General features: G+C 45.1%; 1 protein-coding gene across 1 annotated transcript in view; it reads left to right on the top strand.

Moving 5' to 3' along the window:
* LOC126191302 (lysozyme-like) overlaps positions 1-25697 on the top strand; it is a 30910-nt gene extending 5213 nt beyond the window's left edge. Inside the window, exons 2-4 of the mRNA XM_049932130.1 lie at positions 8940-9031; positions 9145-9208; positions 25372-25697. Coding sequence (XP_049788087.1) covers positions 8940-9031; positions 9145-9208; positions 25372-25505 — 290 coding nt within the window. The 3' untranslated portion in view covers positions 25506-25697. The remainder of the gene's footprint in view (positions 1-8939; positions 9032-9144; positions 9209-25371) is intronic.
* The last annotated feature ends 502 nt before the right edge of the window (positions 25698-26199 follow it).

Genomic DNA, 26199 nt, shown 5'->3' with positions numbered 1-26199 from the left:
GTGGAAATGGCATGGCAAGCCGTTCCACAGGACTACATCCAGCATCTCTACGATCGTCTCCATGGGAGAATAGCAGCCTGCATTGCTGCGAAAGGTGGATATACACTGTACTAGTGCCGACATTGTGCATGCTCTGTTGCCTGTGTCTATGTGCCTGTGGTTCTGTCAGTGTGATCATGTGATGTATCTGACCCCAGGAATGTGTCAATAAAGTTTCCCCTTCCTGGGACAATGAATTCACGGTGTTCTTATTTAAATTTCCAGGAGTGTATATTTCCTTCTTCTTCTTACTTCTTTTTTAGTCTGAAATGGTGGAAAACGAGAAAAAAGTTAACAGCGAGCTAAACATTCGTGAACCGAGGTGGAACTGTAACAATAAATTTCCATGCTCATGTGCACTATTACTATTCGATAAGTATCAGTGCAGTGTATCATTGACATTCGATGTTATCACAGAAAAGACAACTACCGATAGTGCAACACATTTTCTACAAGCCTTGTAGTTGTAGCTCCTTTAGTTTCGATGTGTTTAAGTACTCTCTCTCCGTCTGATCAGGCCTTGGAAGGCCCAACGGTACCGACCGGCCGCCGTGTCATCCTCAAACCACAGGCGTCACTGGATGCAGATATGGAGGGGCATGTGGTCAATATACCGCTCTCCCGGCCGTAAGTCAGTTTACGAGACCGGAGCCGCTACTGCACAATCAAGTAGTTCCTCAGTTTGCCTCACAAGGGCTGAGTGCATCCCGCTTGCCATCAACGCTCGGCAGACCGGAAGGTCACCCAACCAAGTGCTAGCCCAGCCTGACAGTGCGTAACTTCGGTGATCTGACGGGAACCGGTGTTACCACTGCGGCAAGGCCGTTGGCTGTTTAAGTACTACATATAAAAAAAAATAAAAATCATTGTACTGTACTGGTCATAGAACATATCTTGAGGTAAGAGAATAGTATGTTAATATTCCGACTAATCACCACAGTGAGATAGTAAAGTTAACAAACTCGAGCCGGCCGATAGTGCACCACTCTCAACTATAGGAAAGACTGAGCAGGGCAGCCGCGTCACTCTTTGCTACAGAGACCTGCACTGGTTTCGTGCAGTTACAATGTGCGACAACAAGCTCCACGTTTTCCACCGTCTCTTCAGTAAGCAGACCACTGAATATCTGTCCTGCATTCCTAACTCACCAATACTCACAAGAGACTCGATTATTACCTTCTAAATTACTTTCTGCACTTCGTCATAGCGACAACGGCTTATGCCAAGTCCTTCCGCGTTTCTCTAGTATGGAATATCCAGCCTCAACTGATCAGAGCAGTTAAACAGTTCTACACTGTCTAAAGAAAATGTGTCTTATCTCTTATCGCTCGTGCACATTAGAGTTTGCTGTTTCCTGATTAGTACCCCAAGTCACTGTCCCCTGCTTTCTCTCACCGTATTATACTTTCTCTTGCATCTTTTCTGTCTGTTTCTTCCTCGTAGCAAACTTTGATTTTGTTACTGTAGTTATTAAGTGTAAATGGATTAGGTGCTCTCATTTACAGCAACTGATTATTACGCGTAAATATGTATGACTACTTCATGAAAATGTATCGCGTTATCCGTATTTTGGTAAGCCATCTTTCTTGGCATCAAACACAGCCGGACTCTTAGTGAGAGAATAAAACGTATATGGACCACTACTCCGGTATCGGGCGGGAACGATTGGTTAGGGTCGCGGCCGATCTACAGTACGTACAACACAGATAGTCCAGCGTGTCTGACGTAATTACAGACATTAACAGAATGACCGTCGCAACACGCATAGAGCCTACGAAGTGGCCGGCGATAATATGTAGATGGCGACCTGTTATCTGTGCTAACGCCTGAGGTCTGTAAACGACGTGGAAGGAAAACAAGTCACCGGAAGATTTCCTACCCATTACGGCAACGGCCTGGATACATCTTACACTCGACAGAGTGGTTCCTTGCTGGATAGGCCTACACTTCGTTTGGACGGTATGAAGCAATCGGAGGTTCCCTTGCGTCGTCCCTGTTAACATAACTTCCACATCGTGCGATAAGTGCATAGCAGTGTACGTTTAGTGAACTAATTTTCAGATATGACACTTTAATTAATTTAAGCTCTTCCACTGTTTTACGTGAATGATAATCCTTTTCATTCAAATTGTGTGGGATGTAAAGGGGGTGGACCAAAATACGGAAGCCGGTCGAAATGGCCGAGCGGTTCTAGGCGCTACAGTCTGGAACCGCGCGACCGCTACGGTCGCAGGTTCGAATCCTGCCTCGGGCATGGATGTGTGTGATGTCCTTAGGTTAGGTAGGTTTAAGTAGTTCTAAGTTCTAAGGGACTGATGACCTCAGAAGTTAAGTCCCATAGTGCTCAGAGCCATTTGAACCAAAATACGGAAACACCAAAAACACAACACATTATCCTGCTTAATACGGTGTAGGAAAACCGTTAGCATTCAAAACAGCTTCCAGTCGTCTCGGAGTGAATAAATGTAGATCCAGTGTGGATTTCAAGGGGTACTCTTATACTATTTATTACTCCTGTAAAATACTGGCCAAATTCACGTAACGATGATGGAGGTGGTCAGAGATCGGGCACCCTTCTCTCCATAACAGACCACAACACAAAGGCTCAGTAATAGTGCCATGTGGTGATGGGATGGCCAGGGAAGATGCGACAGTTCATTCTCGTGCTCACGAAACCAGTCCTGGACGATATGAACTGTGTGAACAGGAATCTTGTCGTCTTGGAACACAGCATTATCGTTTTGGAACAAACAGTGTACCATTGAATGGATCTTATCAGCCAAAATGGTAACATAATCCTTGACGTAATGCAATCTGGCAGAGTGACTATGGGCCCACGGAACACCGCGATACGGCTGCCCATATCATTACTAAACCAGCGCCATGTTTTACACTTGGGACCTTGACTCGGCCAGAAGATGGAAACGGTGTGAAGATTTTATGGTTTCGGCACCCCGTTTCCGTGGTACGCTCGTTTGCATCGCTGAAGAGTGTTTTTGGAATTTCAACTTGTCCTGCAATTCCCAGCTGATGGAGCTCCATTCGCGTTGCTTGTTTTGCTAACAGGATTCTTGAGTACGACATTCAGTTCTGCAACGACATTTGTAGCTGTTGTCCTCTAACTTTTTGTCACGATCCTCTTCAATAACCGTCTGTGACGAATACTCAACATATACTTCCACCCGCACGTATCGGATAATGTTTTTCCGTTTTCCCTGTATGCGGTATAAATCTTCGATACGGTGCCTCTTGACACATCAAAAGTGAGGACCGCCTAACAGGCGAAGTGAAGGAATTTTACTACTTTCGATACAAAACAGATCGTGAGAGATGAAGTGAAGAAGACATAAGATCAGACTATTACATGCAGGCAAGGCGTTCTTTGCTAAAAGAAGTCTGCCAGTATAAAACATAGACCTCAATTTGAAGAAGAAATTTCCAAAAAATTTCCTGGAGCATAGCACTGTAAGGAAGTGGATCACAAGCAGTGCGAGAGTTGGTAAAGTAGAGAATCGAAGTGTTAGAGGTGTGATGTTACAACAGAATATTGAAAATCAAGTGCTCTGGTAAGATAAGAAATGAGGATGTTCTTAGCAGAATCGGTGAGGAAAGGAACATATTGAGATCACTGATGATAAGAAGGGACGCGTAGGAGTACATTAGGTAATAACTTCCGTAATTCTAGAGGGAGCTGTAAAGGGCAAAAATAGTAAGGGAAGAGGCGAGGAAATTGAAGTGGGAGTCAGAAGGTTGGCACAATGACGAAAAAGCAAGCAAACTCAGTTTTAAGGTTGAAAGGCGGCGGGCATTAATAAGACACGACAAACACTTACTCAGCAACGTGCAGAAATTTCGTTTGTGTCGATATACGCCGGCCGGGATGGCCGGGCGGTTCTAGGCGCTACAGTCTGGAGCCGCGCACCTGCTACGGTCGCAGGTTCAAATCCTGCCTCGGGCATTGATGTGTGTGATGCCCTTAGGTTAGTTAGGTTTAAGTAGTTCTAAGTTCTAGGGGACTGATGACCACAGAAATTAAGTCCCATAGTGCTCAGAGCCATTTGAGCCATTTTTTGTCGATATACAAGGTGGTTATAAACAATCTGAAAAGCTTATACTGGTGTTGCAGGGGAGGTTGTGCTGAGAAATAACTGTTAAGAAAACAATTTTATATGTTGCGCCGTTCTCGATTTGATTAGATTGACGTTAGCCAATCAGGCCACTGCGAGCGGAGATTCAAGTATTTGTCCCGCCACGCGCTAAAATATGGTAATACAGTGAATTACCAATTGTTCCAATACTCATTACCAGTTAAGATCTGGCTTTTACGAAGTGATGAATTTAAGCTGTATGTGTAAAAGCTATGGTTGTTTTGTTTGAGCAAACCAAACGAAGAACACATTTAGTGACGCTGTCCCCGGCAGGCTCCTCGAATTTGCGTGTGCGACGACCTGATTGGCTAACTTCGATGCTAAATAACTCGCAAACCGCCCAACGTATCGATTTTTTTCTTAACAGTTATTTCTCAGCTCAACCACCTCTACAACACCCTTACAAGCTTTTCAGACTATTTCTGACCACCCTGTAGTGGTCTAGGTAAAAATATCATTTTATTTATGTTGTCATCAAAGTGGTTTTGTTGTTCGATCTTCGTGTCACTGATTCTATTGTTTATATGGTTACTCGTAGTCTTTTTTATACCCAAGCTACAATCAACAGTTTCTCAACCATACCACCATGTGCAGCATATTTCATTTCTTGTGTCCACAGAAAGCATAAGTATAAACAAGACAAAACAATTTCTGTGGTGCGTCGAATTGAATTTTCTAAAGGCACAAAGGCGGCTACCTTTCCCCGAGGTGCGTAATTCACACCGAAACAAACCTTCGTTAGCTTCCTGCCGTTAATGACAGAGGCAAACATAGTGTGGAATGGTGGCTGTAGTACGTCTCGGGAGTTTATGATCACGGTCAACAGCCGTTGTCCATTCCCTGTATATATATAAAACTGTAATATTTAAAGAGGCAGAGGGAACTAGTCTTCCGCTTTATCGTAACCGTCGGCACGTTACAGAGTCGCTCTGTTTTCATGCTCGCACCCTTTCTCATACGAGCAGTACGTTACATTCATATGAAAAATAGAATTTGTTGTCACACGACAGATTTCTGAACGTCAGTACGAAGGAGGTAGGAGGAAGCATATTTAAAAATTATTGGTGGACTTGAAAGAAGTGTATTCTGAAACAAGTATGCCACTTGATGATGCACTATAAGGAGCTTTCTCTAAAAACTTAAGCTTCACGGTGTCACAATTCACATTTAAACTGATATCAGACTATCTGCATAATTTTATTCTACATTAAGTACTACAAAATTTATGCCTTCTATCGAGTTGCAGCTTCTACTGTTTCAAGTAGCGTTGCCTGAGCTGTGGGAGTTACTCCAGCCACAGTTTACACCCAAGCTCTTGCATCTGGTAGATAAGGCAGACTGAGTAACCTCCATAAGCTACGCAAACAAGTTCTCCACGTACGTGTGCACCACCATTACTCTAATACGCAAACATGGGGGTTACACTCGTCTGGTGTGAGACGTTCCCTGGGGGGTCCACCGGGGGCCGAAACGCACAATAACCTTGAAAGAGTGGTTCGGTGTGGGGCGACGGAGGGGTGAAGTGGACTGCGGTAGTCGTCGTGGGGTTGTGGACCACTGCGGCTGCGGCGGGAACGGAGCCTCTCCGTCGTTTCTAGGTCCCCGGTTAACATACATGCGATACAATACAAACCTCCATAAAATTTCTGATAGACATATTAACGCTAAGTGACAGTGTCGGGTTCTTTGTTGTAGCACAGGACACATAATAAACAGGACATACGTTCGATAATTCAAACACAGTGTTATTACAAGCGCAAGATATGTAATTATAATAAATTGTATGTATACGGGCAGTTGTTAATTCGTTAACATACCTAGAAAAGTTTTAAGTATCAGCTCCAAAACATAAGAGTTACGTTATTTTAGTACATACAGGAATCAGCCACTTTATCATTTTTTTTTATTTAAGCTAATTCGCTTTTCCGGCTTTCACCCATCTTTAATTAACGAAATACATATTTGAATCTTCAGTCAGTCCACAGTTACAACATTGACAGCAAACTGGATGCTGCTGTGCCCTACGCAAAATAACAATTCTGTTTATTTACTACACTTCGCGAGTTGATTATTTATGATACATAGCGTTTTATGTGTACTTACTTTCTACTATGCTTGTTGTTATTCCGATTTTCGCGTTTATGAATGTGTCAAACACTTTTTTTTTACTTCTGTTTTGCACAAAAAGAGCCCAGCATACACCATGTCGTCGATTGACACCTTTGTTTACATCCAAAAAATATATCTATTGTCAAAGATTATATTTTGACTGCAGGTTCTGCTATGGTCGAAGTTATATACTTCTTATAGGTTCTATACGAGTAAAATACCCGATATTACCTAGCATGAATATGCTGAGTACTCCGTGTAGTTATTTAATAAGTGTATTAGTGACTATGTAGAAGTACATTATTTTTATTTTTTAAATATTCCGTAAAATTAATTAAACAGTCACTAATGCGCTTATTTAATAGCCATGTTATTACCTTACCTTACAGTACCTTAGCACATTCATGCAAAACAATATTTTTAGTCATACACAACCTATAAGCAACCTAGAACTTTGACCATAGCAGAACCTGTAAGCAAAAGATAATCTTTGACCATAAATGTATTTTTTGTATGCAGACAAAGATGACAGTCGGCAACATGGCGGACACTGGGTTGTTTTTATGCAAAACAGGAGTAAAAAAAGTGTTTGTGCCACATCCATAAACGTGAAAAAAAAGCACAGTAGAAGGTAAGTACACTTAAAAAGCTGCATATCATAAATAAACAACTCGCGAACTGCAGTAGTTACACAAAACTGTTACTCTGCGCAGGGCAGCTGCAGAATCCAACTTGCAGTCGATGGTGAAACTACGTACTGATTGAAGACTTAAATATGTATTACGCAAATTGAAGACAGGTAAATGTAAATGTCGTGTCGTGTGACTAGGGCCTCCCGTCGGGTAGACCGTTCGCCGGGTGCAAGTCTTTCGATTTGATACCACTTCGGAGACTTGCGCGTCGATTGGGATGAAATGATGATGATTAGGACAACACAACACCAAGTCCCTGAGGTTAAAGCCCGAAATGCGTATTAGCTTAAATAAAAAAATACGCAAGAAAGTGATTGGTTGCTGTATTTATTAAAATAATATAATCTGCAGCAACGGAGCTCGCCATCCAGTAATGTGGATAAATTACAGAGTTGCGTAGTTAATTTTTTGATAGTTTGCAGGTACATGTCTGCACTCTTGCCAAACCTTCACGTACAAAATTGTTAAGGCTTTCGTGGCCACTTGTTGACAAACTGCCGGCCGCGGTGGTCTCGCGGTTAAGGCGCTCAGTCCGGACCCGCGCGACTGCTTCGGTCGCAGGTTCGAATCCTGCCTCGGGCATGGATGTGTGTGATGTCCTTAGGTTAGTTAGGTTTAAGTAGTTCTAAGTTCTAGGAGAATGATGACCACAGATGTTAAGTCCCATAGTGCTCAGAGCCATTTTTTGTTGACAAACTGCCCATTGGCTTCTGTCTCGGGTTCTTCAACCGACGTTCATCTGATGATTTTACTAACGTTTCGCCAGCACGAGTGGCTGGCATAAAGCTTCACCCTCCATGGCCGGTGGTGAACTGGAGCCTAGCTCGCGGCCGCAGACTGTGTGTTCCTGGCGCGCCAACGTTCGAGGGCTTCTTCCCGGTCATTTCCGGTGCGGTTCTCCTCTTGCTACCTGCGACGGTCGTTCGCTGCAGTACGGTAAGCCAGGATCCGTTTACCTTAAGGCTTTCCTCTTTCTTGTTGAAGTTGTTCGCGTGTTTTTGTATCTCTACAGCTTCTCTGAACAAGCTGGTGTGATAGTGCTTCTCTACAGCTAGAACTTCCGTGTCGGAGAATTTTATTTCCTGGTCGGTCTCTCTCAGTGCGTGCTCTGCCCAGAGTGACGAACAGAATCGACCGTATATTGCGCAAACATGGCGTAAAGACGATTTTCAAACTGACAAGGAACATCAGAGAGTGTCTTAGATCGGCAAAGGAGAAAAGGTACCCACTACCAATGTCGAGAATATACCGTATACCATGCACATGCGGAAAAGTTTATGTCGGAATGACTGGACGATCAATTGCCGACACGGAAGATGTGGCTGTAAAGAAGCAATATCACACGCGCTTGTTCAGAGGAGCTGTAAGAATACAAAAACACGCGAACAGCTTCAACAAGAAAGAGGAAAGCCTGAAGGTAAACGCATCCTGGCCTCTCGTACTTCAGCGAACGACCGTTGCCGGTAGCAAGAGGAGAACCGCACAGGAAATGACCGCGGAGAAGCCCTCGAATGTTGGCGAGCTCGACTCCACTTCACCGCCGGCAATGGAGGGTGAAGCTTTGACAATGCCAGCCACTCGTGCCGGCAAAACGTCAGTAAAATCATCAGATGAAAGTCGGTCGAAGAACCCGAGACACAAGCCAATAGGCAGTTTGTCAAACCTTGAAGTCTTCGCCCCACGGTACTTTAGCACGATTCTAGAGGACCCAAAACATAATAGCGCAGCCGAGTGATAAGCAGAGGCGGACTGTTTCATTTTCCTTTGTCTCCGTGTAGGCTAGCCGTCTACCATAGCACATTTGTTTGATTTGCCTGAAAAGCTACGGCAGAGACTGCCTCAACCAAGCTTCATCGCTGAATTTCGCGACACGTGTATTGATACTGCTCACCAGACTGGTCGGCTGTTTGCAACCGACACGTAACAGGTACCGTTTTTGTCTTGTGTGCAGGGGTATGCCTGGTGGAGTCCGAGAGCGGTGGCAGAACGGACAAGAGGGGCCCTCGCAACAAGAATGGGAGCTACGACTACGGCTTGTTCCAGGTGAGTGGACTACTGCCTCCCACCCGTACTGGACAACCTGTTCTCCCACTCGTCTTCTAGTTCTAATTGTCAGTAAGGCACGTATTTCATAGACGACTTCTTCTGTTCCACAGATCAACAGCAAGTACTGGTGTGGCATCGGCAAAGTGGCAGGTGACTGCCGTCTCAAATGTGAAGGTAAGGCACGAGACTAGACGCTGCTGTAGCTGTGTGTCCCACACAGTGTGACAACAAGGTCATTAGCGTCCATACATAAATCATCGCAATCACCGTCATTCGTTTAACATCCACTAAAAGATAAAGGAGTCCCAGAGAGGAGTGGCCTCCAGCGATACGAATCCTGTTGCTCCTGCATGTATGAGGTCTGTTCGAAAAATTCTGGAACATTCGTAATTTCGCACCAATGGCGCGTTGCAGCGAGACGCGGTTGGCATCCCTGCACACGCTTGGGTTTAAAGTCTAACTGCCGGAACTTCCATTGTTGTATGTCTGTTAGTTATTGCTCAGCGCTGTATTTAGTAGAATGCCGTGTCGCACAGTTTGCGCATTTCGAGATGGCAGAGTTGGAGGAGCAACGAGTCTGCATTAAATTTTGCGTGAAGCTCAAGAAAACCTTGGCAGAGACACACCAAATAACGCAGGAAGTCTACGGTGATGAATGTGTAAGCCATACTTGGTATTACGAATGGTTCACACGGTTTAAAAGTGGCTGGACGGAAGTTAAAGATGACCCTCATTCTAGACGCTCTTCGACGCTCATGCCAGGATGCGAATCGAAGACTGACTGACTGATGGATTGCGGAAGAATGTAACATTTCAGTTGGATCGTGTAGTGGACTCACAAGACAGCTAGTCCACGGTGACGGGTAACCGAAAGGCACGCGTTTACACACGCCGGCTGGCGTTAGGTCTGAAACAGGATACGTAATGAATGCTATAAAGAAAAGCACGTAGCTGCTGGAATACTTAACTTTAATCCATCATTTGTATACAGCGTTCTTGATGATACAAGTGAGACTCTCTCTAGAAATGGTTAATGGCGCCTTGCTAGGTCGTAGCCATGGACTTAGCTGAAGGCTATTCTAACTGTCTCTCGGCAAATGAGAGAAAGGCTTCGTCAGTGTAGTCGCTAGCAAAGACGTCCGTACAACTGGGCGAGTGCTAGTACGTCTCTCAAGACCTGCCGTGTGGCGGCGCTCGGTCTGCGATCACTGACAGTGGCGACACGCGGGTCCGACATGTACTAATGGACCGCGGCCGATTTAAAGCTACCACCTAGCAAGTGTGGTGTCTGGCGGTGACACCACAGATCGTGTTATGAAATCCTAACACAGCGACTTGGAATGCATCGTGTTGCCGTCAAGTTCGTCCCACGGCTCATGAGTCAAGACCAGAAAGACTTTCGCCTCGCAGTCTGTGAAGAACTGTAGGACCGTACAAATGAGACGGAAATGTTCCTTAAGACAACCGTAACTGATGATGAGACATGCGTCAAGACGTAATGACGATGAGACCAAGGTTCTGTCTCCACAATGGGTCGGGAAAGGTTCTCCGAGACCAAAAAAAGCTCATCATGGCAGGTCAAATGTTAAAGCCGTGCTGATAGCTTTCTTTGACTTTGAACGATTGTTCATCGTGAATTTGTGCCACAGGGAGAAACTGTTGATCGATGGTATTATCGGAACGAGTTGCGACGCCTGAGAGAAGATGTGAGAAGGAAAGGGCCTGAAATGTGACGAGACAATTCATGGCTCTTGCATCACGATAACGCACCCGCACATTCATCCCTGTTGGTGCGTGACTTTTGCACAAAAAACTAAACCACTGTGCTGCCTCATCCTCCGTACTCTCCAGACCTGGCCTCAGCTTACTTTTTTTTAAATTTCCGAAGTTGAAAACGTTGTTGGAAAGACGAAGATTTGCAATGACAGACGAGATAAAAGAAAATTCGCCGACAGCGCTTCGCGCGATCCACCAAGAAGGATACCGAGACTGCTTCCCGAAGTGGAAACGGCGTTGGGAGCGGTGTATCAATTGTGGAGGAGATTATTTCGAAAGAGAACATGCACAATAAAAAAAAAGGTTAAGTGCAGAAAATTTTTGCGTACAAAGTTGCGGCATTTTGCATCCTTTCTGACATAACCGACATGCATTACCTTACGCTCAGTCTCTATTTTGAACTCTGTTCGGGTATTCAGCTAGTGGCGATGTCCATATAGCGTGATATTTCAGCAAGCTAACTAGTTATCAGCAGACAGCAATAGTGTAACGTTCCGTCAACGATGAGATTACTAGAGAAGCGGATCATGCTTAAATGTGGAACTGTAATGAACGAAAATGGTCGTAATTTTTGCAAAGAAGCCATCCGGGAGTTTTCATTAACCCATTTCGTGACATCACGAAAACCTAACTCAGGATGCTAAATGAGGCTTTCAGTACCGCCCTCTAGTAAGTGACTGAACTGAGATGAAAAAAATTAAAAGCGCATCTATCTTTAGGATGTTACTAGCATGGGTCTTTGAATCGCATAACGGGAAACAACGGCATGGGATACTAAATTTCAGACTGCAGGTCACACACCGAGAAAGAATGAATATATTAGACAACTACACTACTGGCCATTAAAATTGCAACACCAAGAAGAAATGCCGATGATAAACGAGTATTCAATGGACAAATACATTATACTAGAACTGACATGTGATTAAATTATCACGCAATTTGGGTGCATAGATCCTGAGAAATCAGTACCCAGAATAACCACCTCTGGCCATAATAACGGCCTTGATACGCCTGGGGATTGAATCAAACAGAGTTTGGATCGCGTGTACAGGTACAGCTGCCCATGCAGCTTCAACACGATACCACAGTTCATCAAGAGTAGTGACTGGCGTATTGTGACGAGCCAGTTGCTCTGCCACCGTTTATCAGACGTTTTCAGTTGGTAGGAGATCTGCAGAATGTATTGGCCAGGACAGCAGTCGAACATTTTCTGTATCCAGAAAGGCCCGTACAGGACCTACAACATGTGGTCGTGCATTATCCTGCTGAAATGTAGGGCTTCGCAGGGATCGAATGAAGGGCACAGCCACGGGTCGTAACACATCTGTATGTAACGTCCACTGTTCAAAGTGCCGTCAATGCGAACAAGAGGTGACCGAGACCTGTCACCAATGGCACCCCATACCATCAAGTCGGGTGATACGCCAGTAAAGCGATAACGAATACACGCTTCGAATGTGCGTTCACCGCGATGTCGCCAAACACGGAAGTGTCCATCATGATGCTGTAAACAGAACCTGGATTCATCCGAAAAAATTACGTTTTGTCATTCGTGCACCCAGGTTCGTCGTTGAGTACAACATCGCTGTCTGTGGTGCAGCGTCAAGGGTAACCGCAGCCATGGTCTCCGGCTGATAGTCCATGCTGCTGCAAACGTCGTCGAACTGTTCGTGCAGATGGTTGTTGTCTTGCAAACGTCCCCATCTGTTGACTCAGGGATCGAGACGTGGCTGCAAGATCCGTTACAGCCATGCGGATAAGATGCCTGTCATCTCGACTGCTAGTGATACGAGGCCGTTGGGATCCAGTACGGCGTTCCGTATTACCCTCCTGTACCCACCGATTCCATATTTTGCTAACAGTCATTGGATCTGTACCAACGCGAGCAGCAATGTCGCGATACGATAAACCGCAATCGCGATAGGCTACAATCCGATCTTTATCAAAGTCGGGAACGTGACGGTACGCATTCCTCCTCCTTACACGAGGCATCACAACAACGTTTCAGCAGGCAACGCCCGTCATCTGATGTTCGTGTATGAGAAATCGGTTGGAAACTTCCCTCATGTCAGCACGTTGTAGGCGTCGCAACCGGCGCCAACCTAGTGTGAATGCTCTGAAAAGCTAAACATTTGCATATGACAGCATCGTCTTCCTGTCGGTTATATTTCGCGTATGTACCACGTCATCTTCGTGGTGTAGCAATTTTAATGGCCAGTATTGTATGCTAGAAGTAGCAATGACAGAATGACTATAAATGAAGACATGGAAATCATGGTAGGGCAAACGGGGTTTATTATGAAAAATGGAAACTGAAGACACAAGGTGTACGCATTAATTGTTGAATTACTAACTTCCAATCCCGTCCCTAGCTTCTCCTAAGAATACAAAGATTAATATCTACAATTAACTTCTTTTTCTGTATTGTTAGGTCTATTTGTATCGTCTCTTAACTTACCGGTTTGTTAGAAGGGCCAATGTGAACCTGGGGATATCTTGTCATACGTTTCAAAACACTACGAGATGAAACGAGCGTGTGAGAACTGGTGAGAATGGTCGACTTCTGTTTATTGGGAAAATTTTAGGAAAGAGTATTTCACCTGTTAACGAGACCGCTTATAGGATGCTGGTGCAACCTATGCTCGAACTCTGCTCGAGTGTTTGGGATCCGTACCAGGTCGGATTGAAAGAAGATATGGAAGCAATTCAGAGGCGAGCTGCTAGATTTGTTTATGGTAGATCATAACAACACGAAATTGTTACGGAGATGCTTCTGGAACCCAAATGGAAATCCCTGGAGGGAGGCGATGCTGTTTTCGAGAAAGTCTATTGAGAAAATTTAGAGAACCGGCATTTGAAGCTGACTGCCTAACGATTCTATTCCCGCCAACATACACTGCGCGTAAGGACCACAAAGACAAAAAACGAGAAGTCAGGGCACATACGGAGGGGTATAGACAGTCGTTTTCCCTCGCTCAGTGTTTGAGTGGAACAGGAAAGGAAATGACTAGTAGACCCTTGGCCAAGCACCGCGCGCTGGCTTGCAAAGCATCTTTGTAGATGTAGATGTAGATCTAACAAAGGCCGCAGAGAACGGTAACGAGAGAAAAATGAAAGGGAGAAAGATGACATAGACAGCGTCAAAATACATCTGAACGCTGTGCTGCCTGACAATAAAACGTGAAACACTCCAGAAGGGAAGGAGGAAACGAAAGGAAAGTTCAAGGGTTGAGGTGGTATGTGATTACAATATCGAACCTAATTGCCAAATAACTTGGCAGTATGAGTCCACTTATCAGTATGACATTGCACTCTCAATGGTCTGGATGCATGAACTGACTGAATTTGGAAGCGTGTCATAAACCCGTTCTATACTTTCCTGAGCCAAGCTGCATCACAGCTGTATTAACTGGTCCTTGACATTCCTCCATACTGGCATTGGCACGGAGTTGATGACCAGCTGGTCACACACACGTTCTTTTGGTGACAGATCTGGGATACTGCTGTCCATCGGAGTAACTCAATATCACGTAAACATATCATAGAGATACGTGCCATGTGTGGATGAGCATTGTCCTGTTAAAAAATGTCATGACGATCCTGTCGCATGAGAGGTAACACGTGAGGACGTAGGATGTCGTGACGTACCAGTGTGCCGTCGGAATTCCATCAGTGTCTAACAGCCGCGGCCTGAAGTCATGCCGTAAGTCTCCCCACGCAATGACGCCATGTACCTCTCCAAAACATTGAAAGAATGGGATTTCTTCCAACCCTGCCGCCACACCCGCTGCTGATGATAATCTTAGGTAGTGCGCGATTCAGCGCTGAACACAATACGACGACATTCATCGGCAGTCCTTCCTTCCCGGTCACGGCATCACTCCAAGCGCAGCCGTCTTTCTTGCGGTGTTAGCAGCAACCTACACAAGGGGTGGCAATTCCCTAGTCCGCCTGCTGCTAGTCTTCGCCCAATGGTGTGGGATGACACAGAATTCCCTTTGTCTGTTCTCGGATGGCAGGCGAAGATGTATAGGTGTTACGATGTGCTTGGTGCACAATACGGCGGTTCTCCATTTGGTGCGTAGACTTGGCAGATCAGAACCTTTACAATGGGTATGCCTGCTATCAGTTGTCATACAGTCCAGCGTCGGCCGCTATTACATCCGAATGTCCCACAAACCTGTATATTGGACGAATCGACGAGCCAGCGAAATGGAGGAACATAAAGAGGCCCTTTGCAAACTCTATCATGTGCTGATGACGCTGTCTCACATGAGTACACAGCAACTCCTCCACAGCGATAACTCAAGGTCTGACGCTATTCACGCCCCTTATATACCTTGCCAGGCTTGACAACAATACTAAACACACAAAAATTGCAGTTCTAATCATTTACATGGCCTCTGATGACAGGTAGTGTAGTTTGGACCACACAATTCCCAGATGGGGACAAATGCAAGAATTTCTAATTCACTTCTCATTATGAGTTTCTATTGTCTGTAACTATCTGCTCTGTTGCGTCGGTGTCAAGAGTAAATGCATCGGATCTGGCCCAGGTCGCTCCGAGAATCTTTTTAGACAGATTCAGTACTGTATCAATACTTTGTGTACGCGAGAGTTTGCCAAAGAACAATTTCATACTATCTGGTTCCATTCACAACTGCCTGGAGGAATTCATTCTCACATCATAAGCAGTGTAATGATCAAATCGGGTTCCGAATTCATGTGAGCTTTACTTTGTGCGATCAATTAAATTGGAAAAGAAAATTGTGCTCTTCATATCCTGCAGAAGAGTGTTGTGTTACGTCGGGCTTCCGCGTCTTGTGAAGCAATACTACCAGCTAGAATAAACCACGCAGACGGCTATAACCGGATACTAATGTACCTCTACTGAAAACAACGTAACGGAAAATCACCCGTTTATAGCCTCGACTATAAGTGCGCGTGAGTAGCGCGTTTATAAATATTTCGGTAGTAAAAGTCGCCTGCGAGGGTAATTTGTGGAGAGCGGGAGAGTTCAAATATTTAGAGATATGTGACGGCCGGTTCATCTCACAAATATTTGGGCCGTAACGATCTTTGCGCTGCCTCTATTCCGTTATGGGGCATTCAGCTCACACCGCAGAAGAGTTTTCCCGACGCTTCTCAAATGACGGAACAGCTACCGTTCTGTCGGGCATTAGGGCAAGCCAGCCAGTTGACACGGCTTTTGGTTGCACGCTTTATGGGTCTCAATGCGTTGGCCTAGCAGCGTAGGGGTTAGAATTCCTGTATTTCTCTCCTTTTCTTCCACGCCTTCTGTGGACGAGGAGCCTACAACATCCGTTCAAAAGGTTCCGACACAAATTTTATTCCTGGAGCTTAACTCTTTGCCGTCCGCACGTCTCGTACGAATTTATTCGCTTGGCGCCGGCAGCGCTAATTCGGATTACTTGGCTTGTCGCCGGCCGTTCTTGACATTACCGGGAGATTATAAACTGTTACGTTTTACTAATCTCATCGTTAGTTCTCATAAGTGCTCAACTCTGTTCCCCTATTTTCATGAAATTTCGAAGATATACATACGTAAATAAACACAATTTTTTTTGTTTCATATATTTGTTTATTTGCATTGTCTTTGGTACTTAGTATTCCTCTTTCATATGATATGCAGCAAAACGGTCTCCAAGATGTAACGCAACTTCACAAGACTTGCACATTAACTTGTTTTTTGTTTTGTTTTGTTTTTGGAGCATAGATGGCAGTTTCTTCGTTTCGGAAATACGTAGGCCTATAAGTTGGTGTTGTTTTATGCGACCGGAAAGTCTGTCAATCGGATCAAGATGAGACGTACGTGATGTAGTGACAACCTCCAATATTTGCTCCACGTATTCATCGTAAATAATCGTATCGTCTCTTTCGTCTGCCGTGATGAAAGGGCACAAGTACTTATAAAAACAAAAAAAACTTTTTGACGTTGCAATTTATTGTCACCTAAACAAAACACCAACAGAATCCAAAAGATACTAAAGTGCTGTCGCCGGCCACTGCGCGATTCTATGCTCACACCACTGTGGTGTCGCCGACCACTGAGCGATACTAAGCAGAAGACACCATTGTGGTGTCACCGGACGGCAGAGTGTTAAGCGACGTCAACGCAGCAATTGAGGTGCAACTTGAACTAACAATTGTAAACAACATATGTATATTCGACCAGGCAGTTGTTAGAAGGCAGTGCTACGTAGTGGACGTGTGTCCGTAATTTGTCTGTTGATGTATCACAAATGGTGATGGAACAATATCTCTAACTCAGCTGTTCGTGTAAAGGGTCAACGCTTTGATGACACAACCGATACTGAAGCAAGTATTATGCGAAAGTTAGTCAATAACCCAACAAAGAGCTTTTCTGGCAGTTTCACACGTATGTGTACACGTTCTGCGCGTTATACTCAAGTGGGGTACACTCTGTACAACACCTGAAGCATTAAAACCATAATGAGATTTTCACTCTGCAGCGGAGTGTGCGCTGATATGAAACTTCCTGGCAGATTAAAACTGTGTGCCCGGCCGAGACTCGAGCTCCTTTCTTTCAGGAGTGCTAGTTCTGCAAGGTTCGCAGGAGAGCTTCTGTAAAGTTTGGAAGGTAGGAGACGAGGTTCTGGCAGAAGTAAAGCTGTGAGTACCGGGCGTGAGTCGTGCTTCGGTAGCTCAGATGGTAGAGCACTTGCCCGCGAAAGGCAAAGGTCCCGAGTTCGAGTCTCGGTCGGGCACACAGTTTTAATCTGCCAGGAAGTTTCATGAAAACCATCTTCATAACTTTTCTCTGTTTTTCATTGATACAGTCTCGAAACTGTTTGGACTGACTAGATATAGTCTCATATGTGGCAGAGACTTGCTGATCGTTAGATATAGTCTCATATGTGGCAGAGACTTGCTGATCGTAAGTTCTGCAGTTCAACGGTTCCGCGAGCGTCGTTCTGGTTCTCATGTCGGTCTGTCTCCATCTGTCTGCCGAAGTGCTACGCGTATTGAACACTCTTGAAGGTAGCAGGAACGAGGTCAAGTGACGAACTACTTAGAGGTGCGCGAGGTTTTGTGTGTGTGTGTTATAGATAGTGGGCGAGAGGGGAGTGGCAGCAGTAGCAGGAGTGGGAAAACGACACTTCCTTTAACAAAAAGAAAGAAAAAACAATTATTAGTACAAACAGTTTTGTTGTTTCTCAAAGTTATCTTTCATACAATTTATACACATCTGCATGCGTCTGAACTACTTCTACAAACTTTTTCCGCTCTAGTGTTGGTACATCAGAAACATGAGTTTGGAAGGATTCGTTAGGTGCCTGGCCAGGGCGTAGGATGTTTGAGATGAGGGAACAAAAACAAGTAGTTACGTAATAGACCAGGTGAATATGGATAATGAGACATTAATTCTATGTTTTTGACGGTCAACAGTGACGCATCGTGGGACAGCTGGCATGGTGATGATGACTGATGGGAAGTTTTTCATTGTTTCTCCTGTGTTTAATCGGTGACTTGTCACCAACAAACTGCTGTTTACTCTTCAGTATTAACTGCTCTTCGATCCTCTAAATCAATGACCGCGGCCCGTCCAGTGTAGAAATAGCAACAAGAAATCTCCTTCATGAGCGAGCTTCGCGAACAAAGAGCGAGCTTCGCAAACAAACCAGTTTCGTTGGTCTCTGTTGTTAACACCCAAACAGTTAACTGCATGTATGGATTTTGAATTTTCTCACTCGAATTTTTTGAGCATTCCCTTGCACCAATTGATAGGAGACCGTTACTTATCTTCGGTCAAATTAAATGAATGGCAAAATAAAGATGATGTGTCGTCAAATTGTAAGGAATAGATATAGAATTTTTTTTTCCAGAAACAAAATTGATCAGGTATTTTAAAGAAATGGGGATAGGTAGAAAGCAGCGGTTTGCGGCGTGATATTCACATACACCTGATGTTTTAGTAGCCACTCAACAAACTTCAATGTGTGCGCCATCTGTAGCACGCAGCATAGCTACTAAGCGATATTCCACTCCCCCCTCCCCCCCCCAAATGTCCGGCCTAGCATGTCCACATTACGGTGTGCAATTGATTCTCTGAACTTCACTATTCTCTGATAGTGTGGCTCGTCGTCGACGCGACTCAAAGTCTGAATAGCAAATGCTCTGCGCTTCGGCCTGTTATCAAGTTGAAGCACATGCTGCAGACGCACCTTGCAGACATGACGCTTCTGTCTCTTTTGTAACAGCTGTGAATCGTGATTCGTTGTAGCTGTAAATGTCGAAACTCTTGACTAAATGCCTGTTGCTCCTGTTCCACATCTCCACCAATCGTATTCGGACGTGATGATTATGTGCTTCTGTAACGTATCCGGAAGCGCCGCTGGATCTGGGTGTCAAGATTTCTTCTCCATCAACCGTTCCGCACACACTTTCTGCTGGGAGGAGGGGAACGTACCTGCAAAAACAAAACATTATACCGCAAACTGCACCTTTCTGTAAGTACCTATCCCCATTTCTGCAATATACGTAATCAAAGTTATAAAAACCATCTGGAATACATTGGTGGCGGACGCATGCCTACGACCAAATTCTGCAAACTAACTGTAAACAGTCTTTCCTAAAATTAATCAATCGATTCGAAACAGTGTAGTTAAGTTACCACTTCACGAACGTCGTATATACACTACTGACCATTAAAATTGCTACACCACGAATATGACGTGCTACAGACGTGAAATTTAACCGACAGGAAGAAGATGCTGTGATATTCAAATGATTAGCTTTTCAGAGCATTCACACATGGTTAGCGCCGGTGGCGACACCTCAACGCGCTAACATGAGGAAAGTTTCCAACCTATTTCTCATACACAAACAAGAGTTGACAGGCGTTGCCTGGTGAAACTTTGTTGTGATGCCTCGTGTAAGGAGGAGAAATGCGTACCGTCACGTTCCCGACTTTGATAAAGATCGGATTGTAGCCTATCGCGATTGCAGTTTATCGTATCGCGACACTGCTGCTCGCGTTGGTACAGATCCAATGACCGTTAGCAGAATATGGTATCGGTGGGTTCAGGAGGGTAATACGGAACGCCGTGCTGGATCCCAACGGCCTCGTATCACTAGCAGTCGAGATGACAGCCACGTCTCGATCCCTGCGTCAACAGATGGGGACGTTTGCAAGACAACAACCATCTGCATGAACAGTTCGAGGACGTTTGCAGCAGCATGAACTATCAGCTCGGAGACCATGGCTGCGGTTACCTTGACGCTGCATTACAGATAGGAGCGCTTGCGATGGTGTACCCAACGATGAACCTGGGTGCACGAATGGCAAAACGTCATTTTTTCGGGTGAATCCAGGTTCTGTTTATAGCATCATGAGGGTCGCATCCGTGTTTGGCGACATCGCGGAGAACGCACATTCGAAGCGTGTATTCGTGATCGCCATACTGGCGTATCACTCGGCGTGATGGTATGGGGTGCCACCGGTTACACGTCTCCGTCACCTCTTGTTCCCATTAACTGCACTTTGAACAGTGGACGTTACATTTCAGATGTGTTACGAGCCGTGGCTCTACCCTTCATTCGATCCCTGTGAAACCCTACATTTCAGCAGGATAATGCACGACCGCATGTTGCAGGACCTGTACGGGCCTTTCTGGATACAGAAAATGTTCGACTGCTGCCCTGGCCAGCACATTCTCCAGATCTCTCACCAATTGAAAACGCCTGCTCAATGGTGACCGAGCAACTGGCTCGTCACAATACGCCAGTCATTACTCTTGATGAACTGTGGTATCGTGTTGAAGCTGCATGGGCAGCTGTACCTGTACACGCCACCCAAGCTCTATTTGACTCAATGCCCAGGCGTATCAAGGGCGTTATTACGGCCAGAGGTGGTGTGATTTCTCAGGATCGATGCACCCAAATTGCATGAAAATGTAATCACAAGTCAGTTCTAGTATAATATATTTGTCCAATGAATACCCGTTTATCATCTGCATTTCTTCTTGGTGTAGCAATTTTATATATGAAACGAAAATCTTCAGGGGAAATTTCGACCTCTTCACAACACTGTTTCTTCACACACTCACTGTAAACAAACAACTTGACCTGTTTCTAAGTTGTCATCATTTCAACAATGACAGGTGACAAAACAGGCGATCCTCTATCCACTCAGCATCACGAGAACATGCGTGGAGGTACTTCAGGGAAAATACCGGCCCCCGTTGCGATAGCCAACATTAACAATTCGAGAAGTGTTAATCTGCAACTCGACAGCTGCAGAGCACAGCCAGCAGTAACTGCAAGTGAAGAAAGAAATCTGAGCCGTTCTGCGCCGCTCTGAAACTGTACTTTTGACACTGCTTACGGCGTCGTCATAATCGCGCATGCGTATTAGCACTACTTTGTTCTGCCTGCACTGCTCCATTCTGATCGCCCCGCTGCTGTAGTTGGTCGCAGCTACTCCTCTCCAACTGCAGCGGTCTCATCGTTTCTTTATTAAACTGACGGCGTCCCGTGTGGTGCAGTGCGGGCTGTATACATCGCAGGACACTGAAATATCGTAGGTACGAGGGCTGTCCAGAAAGTAAGTTACGATTGATCGCGAAATGGAAACCACAGTGAAAATTAGAAATGTTTTATTTTTTACAGTTAGTTACACCATCCAGCTACTTCTCTACGTAGTTGCCGTTCAGACTAAGACATTTGTCGTAACGTTGTACCAACTTTCCAATACCCTCACCATAAAAGACAGCCGCCAGTGCTTTCCGCCAATTCTCTACGCTGGCCTACATTTCGTTTTCCGTGCCAAAATTTTGTATTCCTAGCCAGCGGTTCATGTGAGCAGAGATGAAACGCAGGGGGAGTCAATTACGGGCTGTATTGTGGGTAGTCAAACATTTCCAATTGAAAACGGTGCAGGAGCATCTTCATTGCCCCTTCAGAATGCGGCTGAGAATTGGCTTGTAGAAGAAACCGCACGACAGTTATGTAATGTTGGCTGCATAGCTTCAGGCGAAATTTCTCATCAGGTCCTCGCACTTGGCGGGAGACACTATTTTCTAGACAACTTTACGCGATCACTGTGAGCTCAGAAGTGAGAGGAGTGACGTGATGCTATCTAGGGTCATACTTGAGACACTGCCCAACACATCTGTGCAAAGCTTTATCGGATTATCATAGTCGTTTCCATTTCGCGATCAATCGTAACTTACTTTCTGGACAGCCCTCGTATATTCGTTAATCGTGGGTGAGAGAAAAAAAAACATGTTTCCACTTTCTGCCAGAAGGTGAAAATATAGCGCTATAAGCGGTTAAATGTGGAATGTTTCCTGCTTCGACGTAAGCATGCTGTTTGTCACTTGCTGACAAGTGTCGCTTAATTTTGTGAACTGACGGTTGGTGTAAAGGGTTAGGAAGTTTTGAAGTTTTCCGTACCAAATGTAATGGCTATTGAGAATAAAGACTGTGCACTGCTGATAAAGCAGCAATAGCAGCTGTCCCTGCGTTGTAGGAATATCGCTGACAGAAACAGCTGGGTAGGCCACATGTCAATCAATGGGCTAAAGAACACGATCAAGAAATCTGAAGAATCAGTTGAATTAGATGGTGCAGCAGTGAGAGGGAGGTGGTCCGTTCCAGTGGCAGTTTTTGATGAAGACGCTGTAGCTATCGCCAACCGTGCAGCACACGCTTCAAATTCAGCAGCGACTGCTCGAGCTGTCAATAGTTTCTCCACTGGTCAACAGTTCACGAGATTTTGCGGCTCATTTTACACTGGTATCCTTACAGGATTCAGAATGTGCACCAAATAAAGCCCCAAGATACGCTACAACGCTGTGACTTGGACCTTCGTTTTTTGGAACACATGGAAATGGATGACAGACAAGATACATTTTACCCTGAACGGCGCCGTGAATGCACAGTACTATCACACTACCGTCAATACAGAAGAACTGTCGCGTATGGGGTTCTGCTCCGCCAGGAACACACAATGCACTCAAATTTTGTAACTGCATGGTGTGGTTTCACAAGCTCCTTCATTCTCGGTCCAGTTTTCCTCAAGGAGATGACATCTCGTGGGCTTGTTAGATCTACAGGACCCGTGATTCCAGCTTTGCAGGACTACAACTATGTCCACACCATTATTTTAAAAAAGATGGGGAGACACCACATGACGTTTTCTAGGTGAAAGATTTGCTTCAAGAAACTTTCGGTAACGACAGCATTATCTCTGGGCAATTTCAGGATGTGTGGCCTTCCAGATTCCCCAACCTGAATCCATGTGGAGATATCTGAAAGATCGGGCCGCCAGGGATGTATCTTGGCTCTTACTGATACAATGATATATCACTCTGATTACACAGGCTGTGGTGCGAGCAACAGTCGACCATGCCGTTTTACGGATGCAGCATTTTGTTTGGTCGGGAGACTCTACTGAATGTGTTGTAACTTGTGACCATATCCAAATAAACGTGCCAGAACCACAATTATCATGTGTTTGATCGTTCCTCCTCTTTTTCTGCGTTCCTCCTCTTTTCCTGCACGCACACCACGTTCTGACTCATTACAGCGCCATATTTTCACATGGTAATAGAAAGAGGAAATATTTTTTCAGCATACTCTACGAATGCACCGGCTAATGAACATAACTTACGATGTTCAGCGTGCTATGATGTATACATATAATTGCAGAATACCATACTACGCTGTGATTGGAACTAAGAAACTAAACTCCGTCCGAACAGGCCTTGGAAGGCCCAACGATACCGACCGGCCGCCTTGTCATCCTCACACACAGGCGTCACTGGATGCGGATATGGAGGGGCATGCGGTCGGCACACCGCTCTCCCAGCCGTATGTCAGTTTACGAGACCGGAGCCGCTACTTCTCAATCAAGTAGCTCCTCAGTTTGTTTCACAAGGGCTGAGTGCACCCCGCTTGCCAACAACGCTCGGCAGACCGGATGGTCACCCATATACGTGCTAGCCCAGCCCGACAGCGCTTAACTTCGGTTAACTGACGTGAACCGGTGTCATCACTGCGGCAAGGCCGTTGGCGTGATTAAAACTACGTAGCTGTTTCGGCTGTAGTGTACCTGAAATATTTGAAACATGGTATGTACTCTAGAACTTTGGGCTGGAGCGTGGCAGTAAGTGCTTGATTGTTATCTCAGACGGTCTGTAGCGTAGATCGAGGCTGCAAGGTGATAATCTGATTGCGAGTTCGTGACGCCAAAGAATGTGAACGGGAAATATAGGTTTTGGTAACACATTGACCTGTAGAGTAGCCTAGTTGATCTTTCGCGCCATATTTAACGCGCATTGCCGTACTTAACGCACTTCTCATCTTAATCGATGGAATACGGTGACGAAGAAGCGTCAAATAGAAAGACTTCAATGAAGCGGCCGGACAGCACCAGATGGGTTCTACCGGCCATTAATAACATACAATCACATCATTCAACGAACTGCATTATAAAAGCTAAAACTGCAATGAAATTCAGAAAACCTATACTGTACAATGGACGATCTCCGACCAATATTTTGCTGCATGTTATGTACGAATAACGCACATAAACTACAAAAATTGCACGGGGGATCCACTATGCAACTTCTACCAAAGCTCGGTCTCGGGTTTGCTACAAACTCAAAAAAATTAGTTGCATACACCAGAAAATTCGCCACGTTGTCGTCTACATCTTAGCGAAATCTGCAACTCCATATCTATGTTCCAGATGATGTTGTTGTGGTCTTCAGTCTAGAGGCTGGTTTGATGCAGTTCTCCATGCTAATCTATCCTATGCAAGCTTCTTCATCTCCCAGTACCTAATGCAATCTACATCCTTCTGAATCTGTTTAGTGTATTCATCTCTTTGTCTCCCTCTATGATTTTTACTCTCCACGCTGCCCTCCAATACTAAATTGGTGATCTCTTGGTGCCTCATAATATCTCCTTCCAAGCGATCCCTTGTTCTAGTCAAGTTGTGCCACAAATGTCTCTTCTCCCCAATTCTATTCAATACCTCCTCATTAGTTATGTGATCTACTCATATAATCTTCAGCGTTCTTCTGTAGCATCTCATTTCGAAAGCATCTATTCTCTCCCAGATATGCAGAGTGTAATGGGTGTAAGTGCGGATATTGCTATTGGTGTACTGAACAACATTACATCCGTATTTACTTAATCTGCAGACTAATAATAGCTATTAGGAGCAGCATCTTTTTATGTTGGTTAATATCTCCAAGTACATGTGGAGAGAGAAAGCCATTAATGCTTATTTTCTCCTGAGCAGTAGGTCAGATGAGACTGGACTGACACTTAGCGGTGCAGTTACTACCGTGCAGGAAACATCAGGCCTTAGAGGTTGTGAGAAGACTGTTTGACGCAGGGAAAAATCAACCAACACATTGAGGTACATTTTAAGGTACCACGTATAAAATATCAGCACTTATACCCGTTACAGCCTGTACTTGTGGGGGCCTGTTTCGGCTGCGCCACCCCGTATAAAATGACGAGCAAAGGATGAACTAAACCTGCTGGATGTTTTGTCGCAGATCTGCTGAACAATGACCTGTCGGACGACGTGCGGTGCGCCAAGAAGATCTTCCAGCGACACGGCTTCCGCGGTTGGTACGGCTGGAGGAACAAGTGCGACGGCAAGTCGCTGCCGAACATCTCCAGCTGCTGATTCCACCCTGCACTGCGTGCCAAACACGCCTTCCTACTTGCTCTTTATTTTTCAGAATATATCTGAAATACTGCAGTGCTGTGTCCAAGACCCGACACTTCAGTGTTTTCTCCACACACACTGCTAGCTGCCAAATATATGTTGTGTTGTCTGTACCAAACATTACTCGCCAAATAAATCATTTCATTAATATTTTCTCTTGTTTATTACACTCTTATCCGTTTTTTTAGGAGTGGTGTTTGGGTATCATCCGCCATGTAGCTAAGCCCGATACTGGATCGTATAAGATATATATGAGCTAATGCTTAGGACAGTGGACTACTGACGCCAAAGCAAAAATGCTTCAAATAGCTCTGAGCACTATGGGACTTAACATCTATGGTCATCAGTCCCCTAGAACTTAGAACTACTTAAACCTAACTAACCTAAGGACAGCACACAACACCCAGCCATCACGAGGCAAAGAAAATCCCTGACCCCGCCAGGAATCGAACCCGGGAACCCAGGCGTGGGAAGCGAGAACGCTACCGCACGACCACGAGAGGCAGGCGACGCCAAAGCAATGAAATGGGTTCTGCTCCCGGTAACTACCACACGTTTTTCTCTGGTGGAAAGTCTTGATAAAATACGTAACGAAACCGACACAGAAGCTGATGAAGCTATTTCACAGAGGAAGACTAATGCATCTGTGTTT

Source organism: Schistocerca cancellata, chromosome 6 (genome assembly GCF_023864275.1).
Source record: "Schistocerca cancellata isolate TAMUIC-IGC-003103 chromosome 6, iqSchCanc2.1, whole genome shotgun sequence".
Taxonomy (NCBI): Eukaryota; Metazoa; Arthropoda; class Insecta; order Orthoptera; family Acrididae; genus Schistocerca; species Schistocerca cancellata.
The sequence above is the reverse complement of the archived record's forward strand: the minus strand, read 5'-3'. Positions and strand labels throughout refer to the sequence as shown.